Source organism: Typopeltis vanoorti, chromosome 2 (assembly GCF_054136105.1).
Source record: "Typopeltis vanoorti isolate ZY-2024b chromosome 2, IOZ_Tvanoo_1.0, whole genome shotgun sequence".
Lineage (NCBI taxonomy): Eukaryota > Metazoa > Arthropoda > Arachnida > Uropygi > Thelyphonidae > Typopeltis > Typopeltis vanoorti.
In genome coordinates, this window is record NC_143550.1 from 114,877,279 (window position 1) to 114,891,437 (window position 14,159).

At 37.6% G+C, this 14,159-nt stretch overlaps 1 protein-coding gene across 1 annotated transcript; it reads right to left on the reverse strand.

Annotated features, from left to right (window-relative positions):
* Positions 1-416: 416 nt before the first annotated feature.
* LOC150109353 (transcription factor HES-1-like) lies at positions 417-10,991 on the reverse strand. The gene is made up of 4 exons (XM_090407623.1): positions 10,866-10,991; positions 9,261-9,362; positions 1,976-2,063; positions 417-1,268 (listed from the first exon to the last, which is right to left on the reverse strand). The coding sequence occupies exons 1-4, from the start codon at positions 10,923-10,925 to the stop codon at positions 547-549; spliced, it is 972 nt and encodes a 323-aa protein (XP_090263749.1). The 5' UTR covers positions 10,926-10,991; the 3' UTR covers positions 417-546.
* Positions 10,992-14,159: the final 3,168 nt, after the last annotated feature.

Consider the following 14,159-nt stretch of genomic DNA (forward strand, 5'->3'; position numbering starts at 1 on the left):
TTTTAGGATTTCCAGGGTAACAAATGGCAATGCTGTAGCCAATGAAGTTCTAACTAAGGCTCGGCTATTGCTGTCACCCTCCTGCCATGATCAGAGCTTTATTTATATAGCTCAATAACACCTTCTCCTTACACTGTCCTCTACAGATAACGGGGAAGATGAAAAGCATTCTTGCTTCGCCCCTTTAAGCCAGTCCTTTTAAAAACCTGGCATTAAAATATAATACATGCTAATTAACACAGATATCAACCATACCATTAAGTTTAATTCACATATGAAATTTTAGGCCTTTACTAAGAAAGGATACGTTAGCTAGTTATTATTATTATTATTCCTATATATATACGAGTATATACTCATTCAAAACAGCTCATCGTAAGTAACCAGAATTGTTATGAAATCGAAAAACTACTCAGTTCAGATAAAAACTGTTTTATTCGAGTGGTAGTTCAAAAATATACATTATACAGAATAGTATACAAAAATAGGAATTCCAATTTGTACCGTTTAGGAAGTATATACACATGCACACGAAGCTATCAGTTGCTACCAAGGTCTCCACATTGGTTCGCCCTGTCCTGGAGATTTAGGCGAGGCTCGATCTCCTTGTTCTTCCCTCGGTCTATCGGGATCGACGGCCATCTCATTGTCCAATCGTCTTTCGAGGGCTTCGCTATCGTCACTGTGATACACGCTCTGCTCGCAAGACACCGTGCTGCACTCAGACACCGGCGAAGCTGTTCCGCTTTCGCGTTCCGGTTCGTGTCGGTTGCTGGTCGCCAGGTCAAGGGGTACGGAAGAATAACACGGCGACGAAGCGTCCATATAGGATCCTGGGAGGATAAAGGCGAGCTGACCGTTGGGTAGTCTGCTGGCGATCACGGGGACTCCCGCTATCGGACTCCTATTCAGCACGGGAGTGGTCAGCGGGGATGACGACAGGGCCACTGCCTCCATCGAAGACTGTGGATGATTTTCGATTCCCGTAGCACCGTGCGACGGCTCTGCTTTGACGGGAGGCGAAGAATGTCCGCAACTAGGAAGCGACACATTTTCCACTGACACACCGGAAGTGACGTTAGCCGCACATTTGTCCGTGAACGAAGAAAGACAACCGGCCAGATGGCTCATTAGACAACCCCGTAACACGGAGTCCATGCCTTCCGTCTTCATCACGAACCGCGATACTTCCTTGATGCACTCCGCATAACCAGCTCGGAACTTGCCTTCAGCTGATGGATTGCCAGGGGGAGGGGGTGGCGGTGTAGCTGAAAAAAAAAAAAAAAAATACAGATGAGATTTGTGGAAATAAAAATGTCTATATATAAATAAATGAATCTTAGGGTTTCATATATTCAATTTAGGTTTCCGTTCGTTTTAAGATATTTTGAACTTTAAAAATTAAAAATTTAAAAATTACTTGCAGTGAAATTAGCAAAATTCTCAGTTTGCCACCAGATGGCGATGCTTGTTCGGACTGAATGCCAAGCATCTTCACATTTCAGGTGAAGGTGCTTGGCAAAGGGATCCCAGTTTGTTTGCTGAATAAAAAAAGACAAGTTACCCCGGCGAAAATGCACCCACCTCGGCTGCCTCGCCCTCCGTTGAAAATCTCTTTTATTTCAGAAAAATATTCCTCCAATAAGCAACAAGAATCATCGAACTTAGGCCATCTAAAAGGGGAGCATACTGAGTCGCCCTTCAAATATTACGGAGACTGTCGATTACAGCGATAAATATTCGTGTAGCGTCGCCGTGATATCATAGTAAACATGTCGTGAAGACTATAAAAAAAAAAATATTTTTTTTTTCTTCAAAATTGCAATCGCTTAAATTTAAATAATCGCTTCAATGACCCGCTGTTCAACTTTACTATGAGAACAAAAAACTGATAACAGAGAACACGAACGAAGTAAATAACTCAATGGACTATTGACAGAGTTAATAAACTCGAACAGCTGATAACACTACTTACTGTCTATCTGTTGTCGATGTAGATTCTGTAGATGTTTCACTGTCATTTCGAGAATATCTGCTTTTTCCAGTTTGGAGTGTCTGGCATTCTACAAAAATGAAAAATAAATGAATAAATAAAAACTTCATATAGAAACAATGAAATCGTAAAAAAATGGAAAGCAAAGCGAATCTAATTAAGATTTTAAAAGTTAAAAAAAAAAAAATTCATAAGATTAAATGTAGTAATTATAGTGGAATTAACTTTCTCACCAGGGATTCTCTATTTAGAGTTATTAAGATTTTCACAGTTCTTATTCTAAAGAAGGGGAAAAAACGGAGGAGTAAAAGGGGGGTCGGGGGGGGGTAATTTTCAGTAACTTTTCAATCTACCGCAAGTTTTTTGCGCCTATTTTTGTCTGCAAAAGCCCACGGAGGCAGCAAAGAAGGTGGGGGAGAACTTGTTGGCGCCAGTAATGCCCTTAACACACCTAAGCTGTCAATCTGGCTGAATGCTGTCAAGATGGATGGGAATAGTCCCCACCCATGACTGGCGTCGCTCGGAGCAGAAGCAACCACCGCACAAAGCATTTGAGCATCTAACAAAGTGGGGCAACAATAATTGAAGAACCCTCATATCTTTTTCTGCGGGGGCCTACTTGACTAAAAAACAAAATAAAACAAAATATAGAGCAAGTTAAAGATTTTTTTTGGGGGGGGGGACGTGATCACTGGAGACAATGAACCTAAAGATCGATTCTTGAAGGAATTGCCTAACCAGCCTTGAGTCATCGGTCTGAGATTAATGGCTTATTTTGTTTATTTTATGGCCGTCTGAGTCTGGTTTGTAGGAGGTGTTTCGCTTGCTTGGATTTAGTTCAACGCATCGAGTGACCTTCGTTTGCTCTGTAATTCGTCACCCACCTCGTTCGGAGAACACCCTATTGACGTGTGATAAACAGGCAAAACGAGATCAGTGAAACAGGAACTCTTTTTGTGTGTGTGTGTGTGTGTGTGTGTGTGTGTGTGTGTAACAAATCAAAAGGAGAATTACGAAGTACCAGTGCATGTTTTGAGGATTAAAAAGAAATAAAGGACCAGGTTTTTAAGGCTAAACACCCTTTCAAAATAAGTCACATGATTAATCATTATCGCTCTCGTTGCTAAATCCAATTCTCTCTCTTTTTTTTTTTATTCTCTCTCTCTCTCTACAACAGGAACGGCCTTAATTATTAAAGTCTATCTCAAGGTTCAGCAATCTCAATTCAGAATTTAATGCTCCCCCAAACATGAAAATATTTATGCATTTTTTTTTGTTGTTGTTGTTCAATATTAATTTTTTTTTTAACTTGTTAATTTTGGAAAGTGTTGTTTGGAGTCACAAATGATGTCCGTACGGGGTCTCTAAACTGTTAACTGCACTGAGTAAAGAATTCCAGTTATTATAAAGTTCTATTTTGCTCACGACCAGAACTTAAAGAGAGAGAGAGAGAGAGAGAGAGAGAATATGAGACTATCATTAAAAGGAAGGTGAAGGATTCCAAAAGTCACAGAATGTGTGCTTTATACAGATCGGTTGTTGAACACAGATCAAGATAGAAGTGATAAAAGAGAGTTAAAAAAAACACTTAATCCATTTCCATGTAATGGATTAGATGGGTGTTCATGCTCTAAAGCAGTTAATCTGTTATTGCCTTGACTTCGCACCTTATCTTATTCAACAACAGCATTTTATTATATAGAGAGACCAGAAATTTTGGTGAGAAAGAATTCCAATAACGAAATTATTTTCGAAATAACTTCGTTAATACCTCATAAAAAAGTGTAATATCGGATGCGCATTTGTAATATTAAGACACGCGACTTAACCACTGTTTCTTAAAAGGGAAAAAAAAAAATAGACAAGAAAATTAATGCGAGACAATAGGAACTGCATTTCGTTTACTCATGAAGATTAATATTATAATATTAATATTTTAATTTGTTGCGCAATTAGTTCTCCGATATATCGGTTCATGTAAGACCATATCTCTATATAATATACTTTTATTTTATTTTATTTTTTGAATTTATTTATTTTGCTGTTATTCAATTCATTTCTGATTCCAATGCATTAATGAATAAATTTTTGGATACTTCCCAAACATCCACCAGGTGGCGATGCATGCGTAGTTCAGGTCTTGTGAAAGTATCGCGTAACGTTCTGAAAAATCATAAAACACGCCCATGATCACTTTGATACTATGCGTCGAGTCTTGAGGTGTGGCTTGGCTCCTAGAAGTGATCTTTCAGCTGTGCCCTCTTCAATAGTCTCCCACCCCGCTGCCTACATTCACAAACAAGTGACTCACCCTGAGGTGGCGAGTCATCAGGTGACCTAAGATCGAAGGACGGAAATACGAAGGTCAAATGGAATTTGGGTGTAAGAATCAGGTTTTTGACCTCAAACATCCTGTTGAGAAATATCAACAAAGATTACACACTCTGAAACACCACATTAGAAACAATACAATCATGTCAACTGACACACTGGAGTGGAGTGGGTGTTTATCACTTTTAAAATGTCCTTGTCTTAAGGGGGGGGGGGAGATGACAGTAACGGGTGACACTTCGGAAATCGAACTATAGTCATCTGAAGATGACCAAGTTAAAATTTGGTATACAGAAAAAGTCATGTTCTTGTTAATTTGATGACAATAAGGCGTATTGCTTATATCGTCAAAAGTGGAATCCTATTAGACATGAAACGAACCCTCGTTTATTATTCTCTCTTGCCCATTTCCACACTTTATACCAGTAGCTGACTTGACCACAAATTAGAGAAGAATTTTTGCTCTCATTATCCATTGTATTCAGTAAGCACATCTTCTATTCGGAACTTACCTATTATCCTGCATTATAGTATTTTAAAGAGAGTTACACAAATATATTTCTGTCTTTCTGTATTGGGATCTCGTCAAGAGGAGTTAAATCCATTGCATATGACTGATTGGTTAATCATATATATTGTATGTATTGTGCTAAAACCAAATAAAGTAATTAAGTGAATGTATTATTTCTATCAACGTTCTTGACTGGTTACAATGTTATGCTGGAATTTTCTCTTATAGCAGTTTGGGTTGCAGTAGGGGAAAAAAAATGCTACTTCCATTTATGAAACTGGTTAATTCAGTTTCGGTGGATAAATGATCCCCATACCTTAGGCAGATTTCATATCTAGATCTTTTAACTAATTCGACTAAGCAACGTGGACTCTTCGCGATCACCATTCAATGCATTTACAGTATATCTGCTTTCAAACTGTAATGAATTCAACTGCATTATAAAAAAGAAAGAGACTGTCAGGGACATACTTTCAATTAGTTGCTCGAATTGGAATTATGGCCAAAACAACTAAAGTTATGAGATCAGCGCGTGACGTTTATAAATTGCGTGTGTACTCTTTGCGCGGATAAAAACCCTGCCACCTCCGTACGAGACCGGATAACCCACATTCAGTTGAAAAAGTTATTTTTTTTCACGCCCTAGACGGCATTCGAACCCAGGTCTATCAAAAAAAAAAAAGCACGTCGATACCGACTGAGCTACGGAAGCACGATAATTTCATGATTTCTATGATTTGCAAAACTAGGAAAAGATTGGATTTAAATGTCTCTTAGTGGTAATGGCAGTTCCAGACTTTATCTGTGGCGTGGGGGGTGATAAACATTAACGGGGAAGGTCGAGAAATACTTGAGGAATTTTTTTTCTCTATTTTTTATATTACAGAATAATTCAGTTCGATTTTGTCTCATGTTTATCTCATTTTTTTAATTTTATTATAATTTAAGAAAACCATATTATAGATGAGCTTTGTTAGCTAAGTGAAAATTCACAATATTGTTTTGCTCTAATTTTGAAGGAACGAACAGTCTTCCTGACTCCCTCCCCCTCCTCTTTCCTCTCTGGATGCAAGAGTAGGTAAATGAAAAAAAGAAAAATACCAGACACTTATACCCGTGTGCATACTTAGGAACCACTTTTCTTTCATTCAAATAATTCAAAAAAAAAAAAAAAAAACAGAAGAAGGATTTCAGAATTAAAAAAAAAAAAAAAAAGCTAAATAACGAATGAGAAGAGAGAGAAGAAATAAGCGTTTAAGTATTATAAATATAACACATTTTTGGTAAACTATTTATTGTACAAAATTTTTCTTCTTATATCACCTAAAATCAGCCTTTAATTTTTTTTTTCTTTGTTGTTCTTTCAGTTGAAGACGTTACCTGGAGTTTGATTTCTGACGTAAGGACTTTTCAAATGAAAGTGAATCAGTCCATTTCACACAGACATTTCCTTCCGGAAAGTGAGGGTTTTCATCCCTCAAAATATACAAAACGACAGAGGGACACACGCGCGCACGTAATTTACCACCATAATATACTGGCCTCACAGCCTTAGTTTGTTGATGTAATGTGAAACAACCAGCCAATCCAGTCGGGTCTAAAATATTAACTGGCAACGACATCATCCATTCTGCTTCCTTTTGAACGATTTATATTCTGCGCAAACAAGCAAACAAAGAAAAAACCAAGACCAATTGACCAGTGTATTAAATTTGGGAGATTCTCTTATCGCCATTAACTTGCAGAGTGCCATTTATCTTGGGGATAAGCTGAGATAAAGGGCTTAATGATCACTAATTCTGAATGTCATCCAAGACGTTTTTTTTTTTTTTTTTTTTTTTTTTTTGGTTTTCATATATATTTGCTATAGTCACGGCGTTCAACATTTATCAAACCATCTATTTAAGCCCGTCCCTTCAGGCAACTTTAAAAACGCAATTACCTTTAACAACCTTACCTAAAACACTAATCGTGTCAGCCTTCAGGCCACATCCAAAACTTCTAAACCAAACTTATATATATAAAAAAACACATAAAAAATGATATGCTTTTTTTTTTATAACTTCGTTACTGTCTTGGACAAGTGTTGCACGCGTTCTTTCTCTTACAGCACGTGTTTTTCTCTCCCTCCCTGTTTCACCTCCCCATCAGATTTCTTTTCCGGAAAAGACTCCATCGCACGCGTAGGGCATGTGCCTCTGACGTGTTCAGCGTATGTGATGTTTTACGGGTGGCCGACAATGCCCTCTTGCTGTGATTAGAAGTTCGGTTTAAAAAAAAGGAAGAAAAAAAAAACGGCTTTAGTAATATCAGAGCATCGGCGTTCTAGTTGGCGTTTACTGCTTTGGAATGCGAGTTGACGACAGATGGTTGTCGATGTATGTGATGAGTTGCACAAATGAAACTTAATGGCCAACGCTCCCAACTCACGTAATGAATAAGAGGCCAATACGGGAGATTTCTATTATCTACCCAGAGGATGCTTTGTGGAAGAAAAGTACTCGTCAACTCTATGATCATCAGGTTCGTTTTTAAATAATAAGTATTCACATCATTAAAAAACAAAATCACTTTTGTTCTACCACTTCAATCAAGTCTTCATGTTTCAATATAAATATTTAAAATGATCGGACTGATGTGCTGTTTGCTGGATTAATTTACCGCAAGGTATTTTTAGATAATTTTATAGAATATTAGTTCTGGTGCTCTACTAACTAAAGATCTGCCCGACCACCTTTGGAGGATAACGGAGGGTCAAAGTAACAGCCCATAATAAGAAACCAAGTGAGAGGGAAGGAAGACACTCTCTTGGCTCCCTATTATAGGGAAGGCCACATACCGTTTTAACTGTGGCCTTCGAATGTCACAATGCGTAGATCCCCCTGTCAACGGGTCTGCAAATTATAGAATGGCAAAGGAAAACAGGGGACTTTCTTTTCCTAAGGGGGGGGGGAGAAAGTATGGGGATATCGACTAAAGGGAAAAAGGTGTACCTTTTGCAGGATCAACAGTTGACATGAATTGAAAACGGAAGTAATTATGTGGGCACTGCAAGAACTGAATTAATGTTATATATTTGCAAAGTAATTATTTTCCTTTTTTTTTTTTGTTTTGTCGTCATTAAGAGCGGAAGAAGCCAAATATATTAACAAACTGAAAGAAAAAAAAAAAGTAAACCATGAAACACGCATCTTTATTCAATAGAAGAACCTATAGCTTTAATAATTAGAGCGATGATGTCACTTCCGGTTTTTGATTGCGTCAAATATAGCATTTTGTTTATTTTTGTAAGGAGATTATCAGAATCGAGTTTAAGCTCTTATTAGGAGCGTTTCACAAAATATACAATACTTAATACTTATTCCTTTTATTTTGTCTGTCTGTTTCTCTGCTCGAACGCATGTGTTCCCTTCGCTTTATTGATGGCAGTACTAGTTCCGTTCCAACAGGAATTAAACTTAATGACATTGGGTATTTAGAATCTTTATTTATAGCTGTGGAGTCTCAGTTTTGGTTTGAATCGAATTGCTTTTTTTTTTATTTTCGAAATGATACAAGATGATGTTACAAATGAGAAGAAATAAACTGCACAGTAAAAGCGGTGATAATGACGCCATTATAAAAGAATGCTATCGTAAAACACATATGCGATGATACTCGCTTTGATTAGCGAACAAGAATGTGCTGAGTTTATTTATATCACACTGCTGCAAAGAACAAAATAGGATTTATCTTCGTAATTAAATGATCACCAGGTCTACTAACATTTATCGTGAATCTTGTTCATCTTGGCAGGTGGCGCTGTATGACTTAGATTCGCACACCGTTATGAACTAAATCCTTAAAGTCATATATGAAAACACAGGAAGATGGGAAAACATTCTTTTTTTTTACTTAAGTATAAAGAGCTAATAAGCTTCATTTCGGCAATGAAAAACATTACTAAAATTAAGGGGATATTAAATCCCACATAGTTTTAAAACCGAATAAGAAACTCAAAGATTGGAATCAGAGAGTTTCTTGCCGAATATAGTAAACTATAAAGTATCGGCGAACACTAGCGTTAGCCAATGCAAGTGATCCTAGTACGTAGTACAATCTCGGGCAACTCGTTGCAAAGGTGGGTAAAGTTCAGATCGCTATTCTTAGGTATTTTCCATAATGTAAAAACACATTTCCTAGGAAATGTATGCTGTTATTACATTATGGAGGGAGGTCACTACCCATCCTTTTTTTTTTTTGTTTGTTTGAAGAAGTGTTGCTTTTTTCATCGAATACTTCAATTAAAATTAACTTATACAAGAGTTATTTACTTCGGTTTGAATTTGAGATTAATTCTTATCTTGCTTCAACTGGATTGTATTATCAAAGCTGTCCCCGCCCTACTAATCCTGTTACTAACAACTCATGCGTAAAAGCACCTACCTGAGTGTCTTTCTTGACCGCATCTAAGATTAAAGACTTAAGCTCCGACAGACTTTGGTTAATCCTCGCACGGCGGCGTTTCTCCATCAGAGGTTTGGACGCCTGCAAGAAAACCGAAGTTTGATAAGTTCCTAAGATTAAACTGGGTATGCACAAAAAAAAATCCTACAAAATCTGACAGTGACCTAAAAATCGAATTAATTAATGTTTATTTAATGTTAATCTTTGTCCATTGCAATAGCGACTTTCAGACTAGCTTACCCCCAGATGACTTAAATTTGGAAACATTTTAAGATTAATATGAAGTCAGAAAATTCAGATAAAAGGCAAGCGACTCCAAAACACCATTGTTTAATACGATGTGTGGCTATAGAGTTGAATGACTTCTATGCAGTATTATCCTCCAAGACATGTTCAGACATGTTTAGACGAATCGATAGTTTTTCTATTAGCCACAGTGAAAAGGAGTGTACATATTCACCTTGTTTGTAAAGATGAGCAACAAAGAATTATTTGATAGCATTCCAAGTACCGGAAAAAACTTTCTTGTGTAACTCCCTAAATTATTTGTATTTCGTGGGATAATTAGAAAGTATCAATCACAGCGTGTTTGTTTATATTTATTTTATAGGCATATTTCGTACGCGGTATGCATTTGATCTCTACCTATAGAGCTAAAAATGATTAATAATAATCAGTTGTTACTTATGGCCGAAGTTCATATCTTATTAGCAACCAAATGGAATAAAGGACTGATCTTGGAACATTCTGATTTTAAACAAAAAAAAAAAAGTTCATAAAAACAACGCCAAGTTTTTATGTAGTTTTTAAGCTTTAGTGTTGAATATTCAGTCCCTTCAGCACGATGTAAAAATAGAAACAATGGTTTTAATGGAAGCACTTCGTAAAAAAAAAAAAAAAAAAAAAAAAGAGGGGGGGTGATCTTTACAATTTAGTTTGCAAATAAAATAATTTCATTTTGAATTATAGAACCAGCCTTTGGATCACTACTGGTAGAGGCAAATAAGCGATGCAATTTGGAAGGCGTATTTAATAGAGAACAGAGACAAGGGAAATGTGAACTGGTAGACATTATATTAAATGGAGACTTATCACTGCATATTATTGAAATACAAGCAGAACAAACGCAAAATGTATTTTATTTTTTACTTAAAAACAAATACAAAATTTTTTTCTTTTTTTAGCAAGGCTGAGTCACTCAGTCTCAGACGATGTACAGTCATTATCCTTTTAAATTCGTATTCATGGATTGTTTGCTATTTTGCACAACTAAACAAATGCGTGAAGACATATTGAAGAAACGTGAACGAATTTGACATATTAAAATAAAGATGTAAAAGTCAATCAACATGACCCTAATAGACTATTAGGCTTAATACTAAAAAGGAGGACTTACTAATGACAACAGGAAATAATAATAATAATAATAAACAGCTATGACCTAATTGAATTAGTATTTTTATGAGGTTTCGATAACGTTCTCCATGTCGCCTTTTATTTTTCGACACCTCCATTAATTTAATATGATGTGGGTGTCGTCAACCAAAACAACCAAACTCGAACGAACAAGAAAGATGTACTCACCCTCCTATTTTCGTTAGTCCGTGATGTTAAACCTAGCGGCTTCTCTGTAGGCATCGTCATGGCTGGGTCACTACCTGGCCGTATACTCCACTGGCGACCTGCCTCTAAGGTTACAGAAGCGTTCTCTGGCTCGCGACTTCAAGCGTCACCCTGCACTCTAGGAATTTATCACTAGAACTGAAAGGCAACACGTGTCTCCTCAACCTTTAGTCAGAGCCGCTGTTTGCGAGCAAAAGCGGTACCTGTTCCTTGAACGTCCAATAGCAACTTAGCAAATTCAGAGTCGGGTTACGGGCGTGCCCTTGCATTCGATGAGAAGAGACATCCGATTGGTTGCGGGAGTCAGGTTCCGCTGATATCGCTAGTGATTGAGGGGACTCGCCCCATGATCTTCCACGTGCCGCTCGCTGTGATTATTACCTCAGGAACGTAGGGCAGTGTGGGAAAACCCCGCCTACAGCCGCGTTTCACTGAGTTCTTTTTCTTCCCCCCCCCCCGAACAGCTCATCCCCCCTCCCCTCCTGGTGGCAGCGAATTCATTGACTGTCGAGAGGACTGTAAGGTGTCTAAACAAGTGGCTCTAACATGGACGTTCCCTGATGGTTTTGGTGCCCCCCCCCCCCCCGGATCTTAGAGATTTCTCTTTCTTTAGAAGAAATCAAATGCAGATTTTTCGATTAATTTTCGGTTCTCATTGGCCGGGAAAAAGCTTCGATGTGGAAAATTAGAGATTATCAGGCATCGAGAGTCTTAGAAATTAAGACTGCAGAACATTGAATTACTTACACTTTAGTCTATATAGAGATCTTTATTTTCTCTAAAAAAACTTCAACACGTTTAAATAATTCGTGCCAGAATTTCATATGCCCAGTTGTGATAAATGCATGTTATATCCATAAAACATCCGTGAATATAGATGAGGGAAGGGAGTTGTGAAACAATTGTAAATAAGAACTGTTAGAAAAATCAACCATTAGCAATTTTTTATAACAGTTTGGACCGACTATAATTCTTATTTGATTCACAATGCCATCTATCGGAAAGTGAAGAAAATATGCATATTACTATTAATTATATTAGATATCAATGACATGCACGATGCTAACTGCTCTCATTAAAACCAAAATATATAAATTTTACATCAAACGAATCGCGAAGTGAACAAAGTGAATTTCAAACATGCAGGATTTTAAAACCTTGTATTCCTCTAACTACTTGTTTTAAGGAAAACAAATTAAATCACTGAAGTGATACGTTCCTATAAGAAAATCCCAAATCTGTTTCAGAATTGCTGATCTCTAAAATGGAGAAATTTTAAGTTCGGGTAAGACCAAGAAAAGATTGTTGATTTATTAGGAAATTGAAATTTTCCCAGTACTAACAAACATTTGCTATTGCCGCAAATAAGAGGATTTTTTAATTAAATTTCTACCAGTAAATAGATAGATAGCTACAGGTTCCTCTATAACAGTGTGTGTGTGTGGGGGGGGGGGGGGGGTTGCTGCTAATCTCATCCATCATTTGGCAACAAAGACTTCCCCTTCATACAACAGAGCACTGAATTATAGTACAAGGAAAGGAACACTTTCTGCCACTAGTGTCGCCCCTGTTACTATTTTCAGCCATGATGCATCGGAGTCAATTGACAATAGCCATTGTTAGCAAACTAACGCATGTAACAAGGTAGAAAACAGGTTAGGAGTAGGCTGCAACAATTTTTTTTTTTTAAATCAAAAGAGTTTATCTTTATTCAATCCAAAGGAAGTTTCAGGTCTTTTACTTTAGCAAAAGCGATTTGTTTTTAAAAAAATTAAAAAGGTTTTATTTAGAAACATTTTGCAAAAATTGAAGTTCTTAAGAAATCAACTTGAAATATTTTTAAATGCGTTTTAAATTTTAAATTATATATATACATATGTTTTATTTCAATTTACTGAAGTGGACGGAATGAACGAAGACATGAAGTCGGTTCGATGTGTTTGCAGTTGCACAGTAAAGGGATGTCGAGCAGTTGCTGTTGTTGTATTAACAGGTGCCACTGAAAATGAAGGAATGATAGTCGCTAAGTGACTGTAGCAGTGACCATGGAAGTACCTGTAGAATAGACAGAGTGCTGAAACACTACATCTTTGAGATAGGGGTTGAAGTGAATTTGTAAGGGCGGGATCATCAATGAGCCTAATCGCTCGCCTTTCGACAGCATCGAGGCTTTTAAGGGAAGTTTTAGGTGCACCACCCCAAACACGTGAGCAGTATTCTAGGCATCGACAGATTTAGAATTTGGATATAGAATAACCTTTTGAACGAAAGAGACCGCTTAGTTTCTTGGATGCTAAGGAGGCAATTGAAATGATGTGTTTATGCCAGGAGAGATTGCAGGTAAACATTAGTGTCCAAGCAGAGAGAGATCTGATCTTGTCTGATGATCTGTGTGTTACTGAGGGTAAGGATAGGTGAACGGAGATTTCGTTTGCCAGAGAAAAGACAAGACTATGTTTCGGTGGCTTTGAACATGACAAAGTTAGTCTCGCTCCATTGAAGGACAGTCTGAAGATCAATGTTTAAGGCACTGAACATAGTTTAAGGTAGATGATCTTGCAGCATGGTTTGTTGAATGAGTGGAGAATATTCTCGTCAACAAAGCTGTGGGTAGATCATTTATGAACAGGAGAAACAGAGTAAATGATAGGACAAAACCTTGAGGCACTCCGGCATTAGTGGTGAAGCTCGAAGAGAGAGAGGTAACCATCACCAGAGAGAAAGATGGCTACCCAATTACAGACATTCGCAGGTAGACCAAAGGATGGTATCCTGTATGATCCTTTCAGAAGCACTTCCTTTCAGAAAGGCCAATGGCAATTGGTTGAGCAGGCCATGATTCCACACACGGTCGAAGGCTTTGGAAATGTCAAGGGTGACAGCGCAAATTTCTCTGAATCTTTCTATGGCACGTGTTCAGTGATCGGTGATGTAAGGTACAAGGTCAGTTATGGATCTTGAATGACGGAGATGGTTGCTGATTAATTGGTGGACCTCTAAGTAGTGGAGGAGTTGGCTATTGGTGACCTTCTCTATTATTTTGGAGAGCACTGAGGTGATGGCAATTGGTCGGTAGTTTGACGGTTGACTTTATCGCCCTTTTTAGATCACGATGAATATGAGATTGCTTCCATGCATCGGGATAAGTGGAAGATTGGTATAGTAGATGTAGAGACGATGCAGGACTTGTGTTAAAACCGGTAGGATGATGTGAAGAGACCTACAAGCTTCTGAAAGGATCATACAGGATACCAG

Excerpts from the sequence above, each read along its gene's own strand:
- LOC150109353 (XM_090407623.1), bottom strand. The coding sequence starts at position 10,925 with ATGACGATGCCTACAGAGAAGCCGCTAGGTTTAACATCACGGACTAAC. Across the intron at positions 2,064-9,260 it reads CGGTCAAGAAAGACACTCAG|AATGCCAGACACTCCAAACT; the intron begins GTAGGTGCTTTT and ends TCATTTTTGTAG. Across the intron at positions 1,269-1,975 it reads ACATCGACAACAGATAGACA|CTACACCGCCACCCCCTCCC; the intron begins GTAAGTAGTGTT and ends TTTTTTTTTCAG.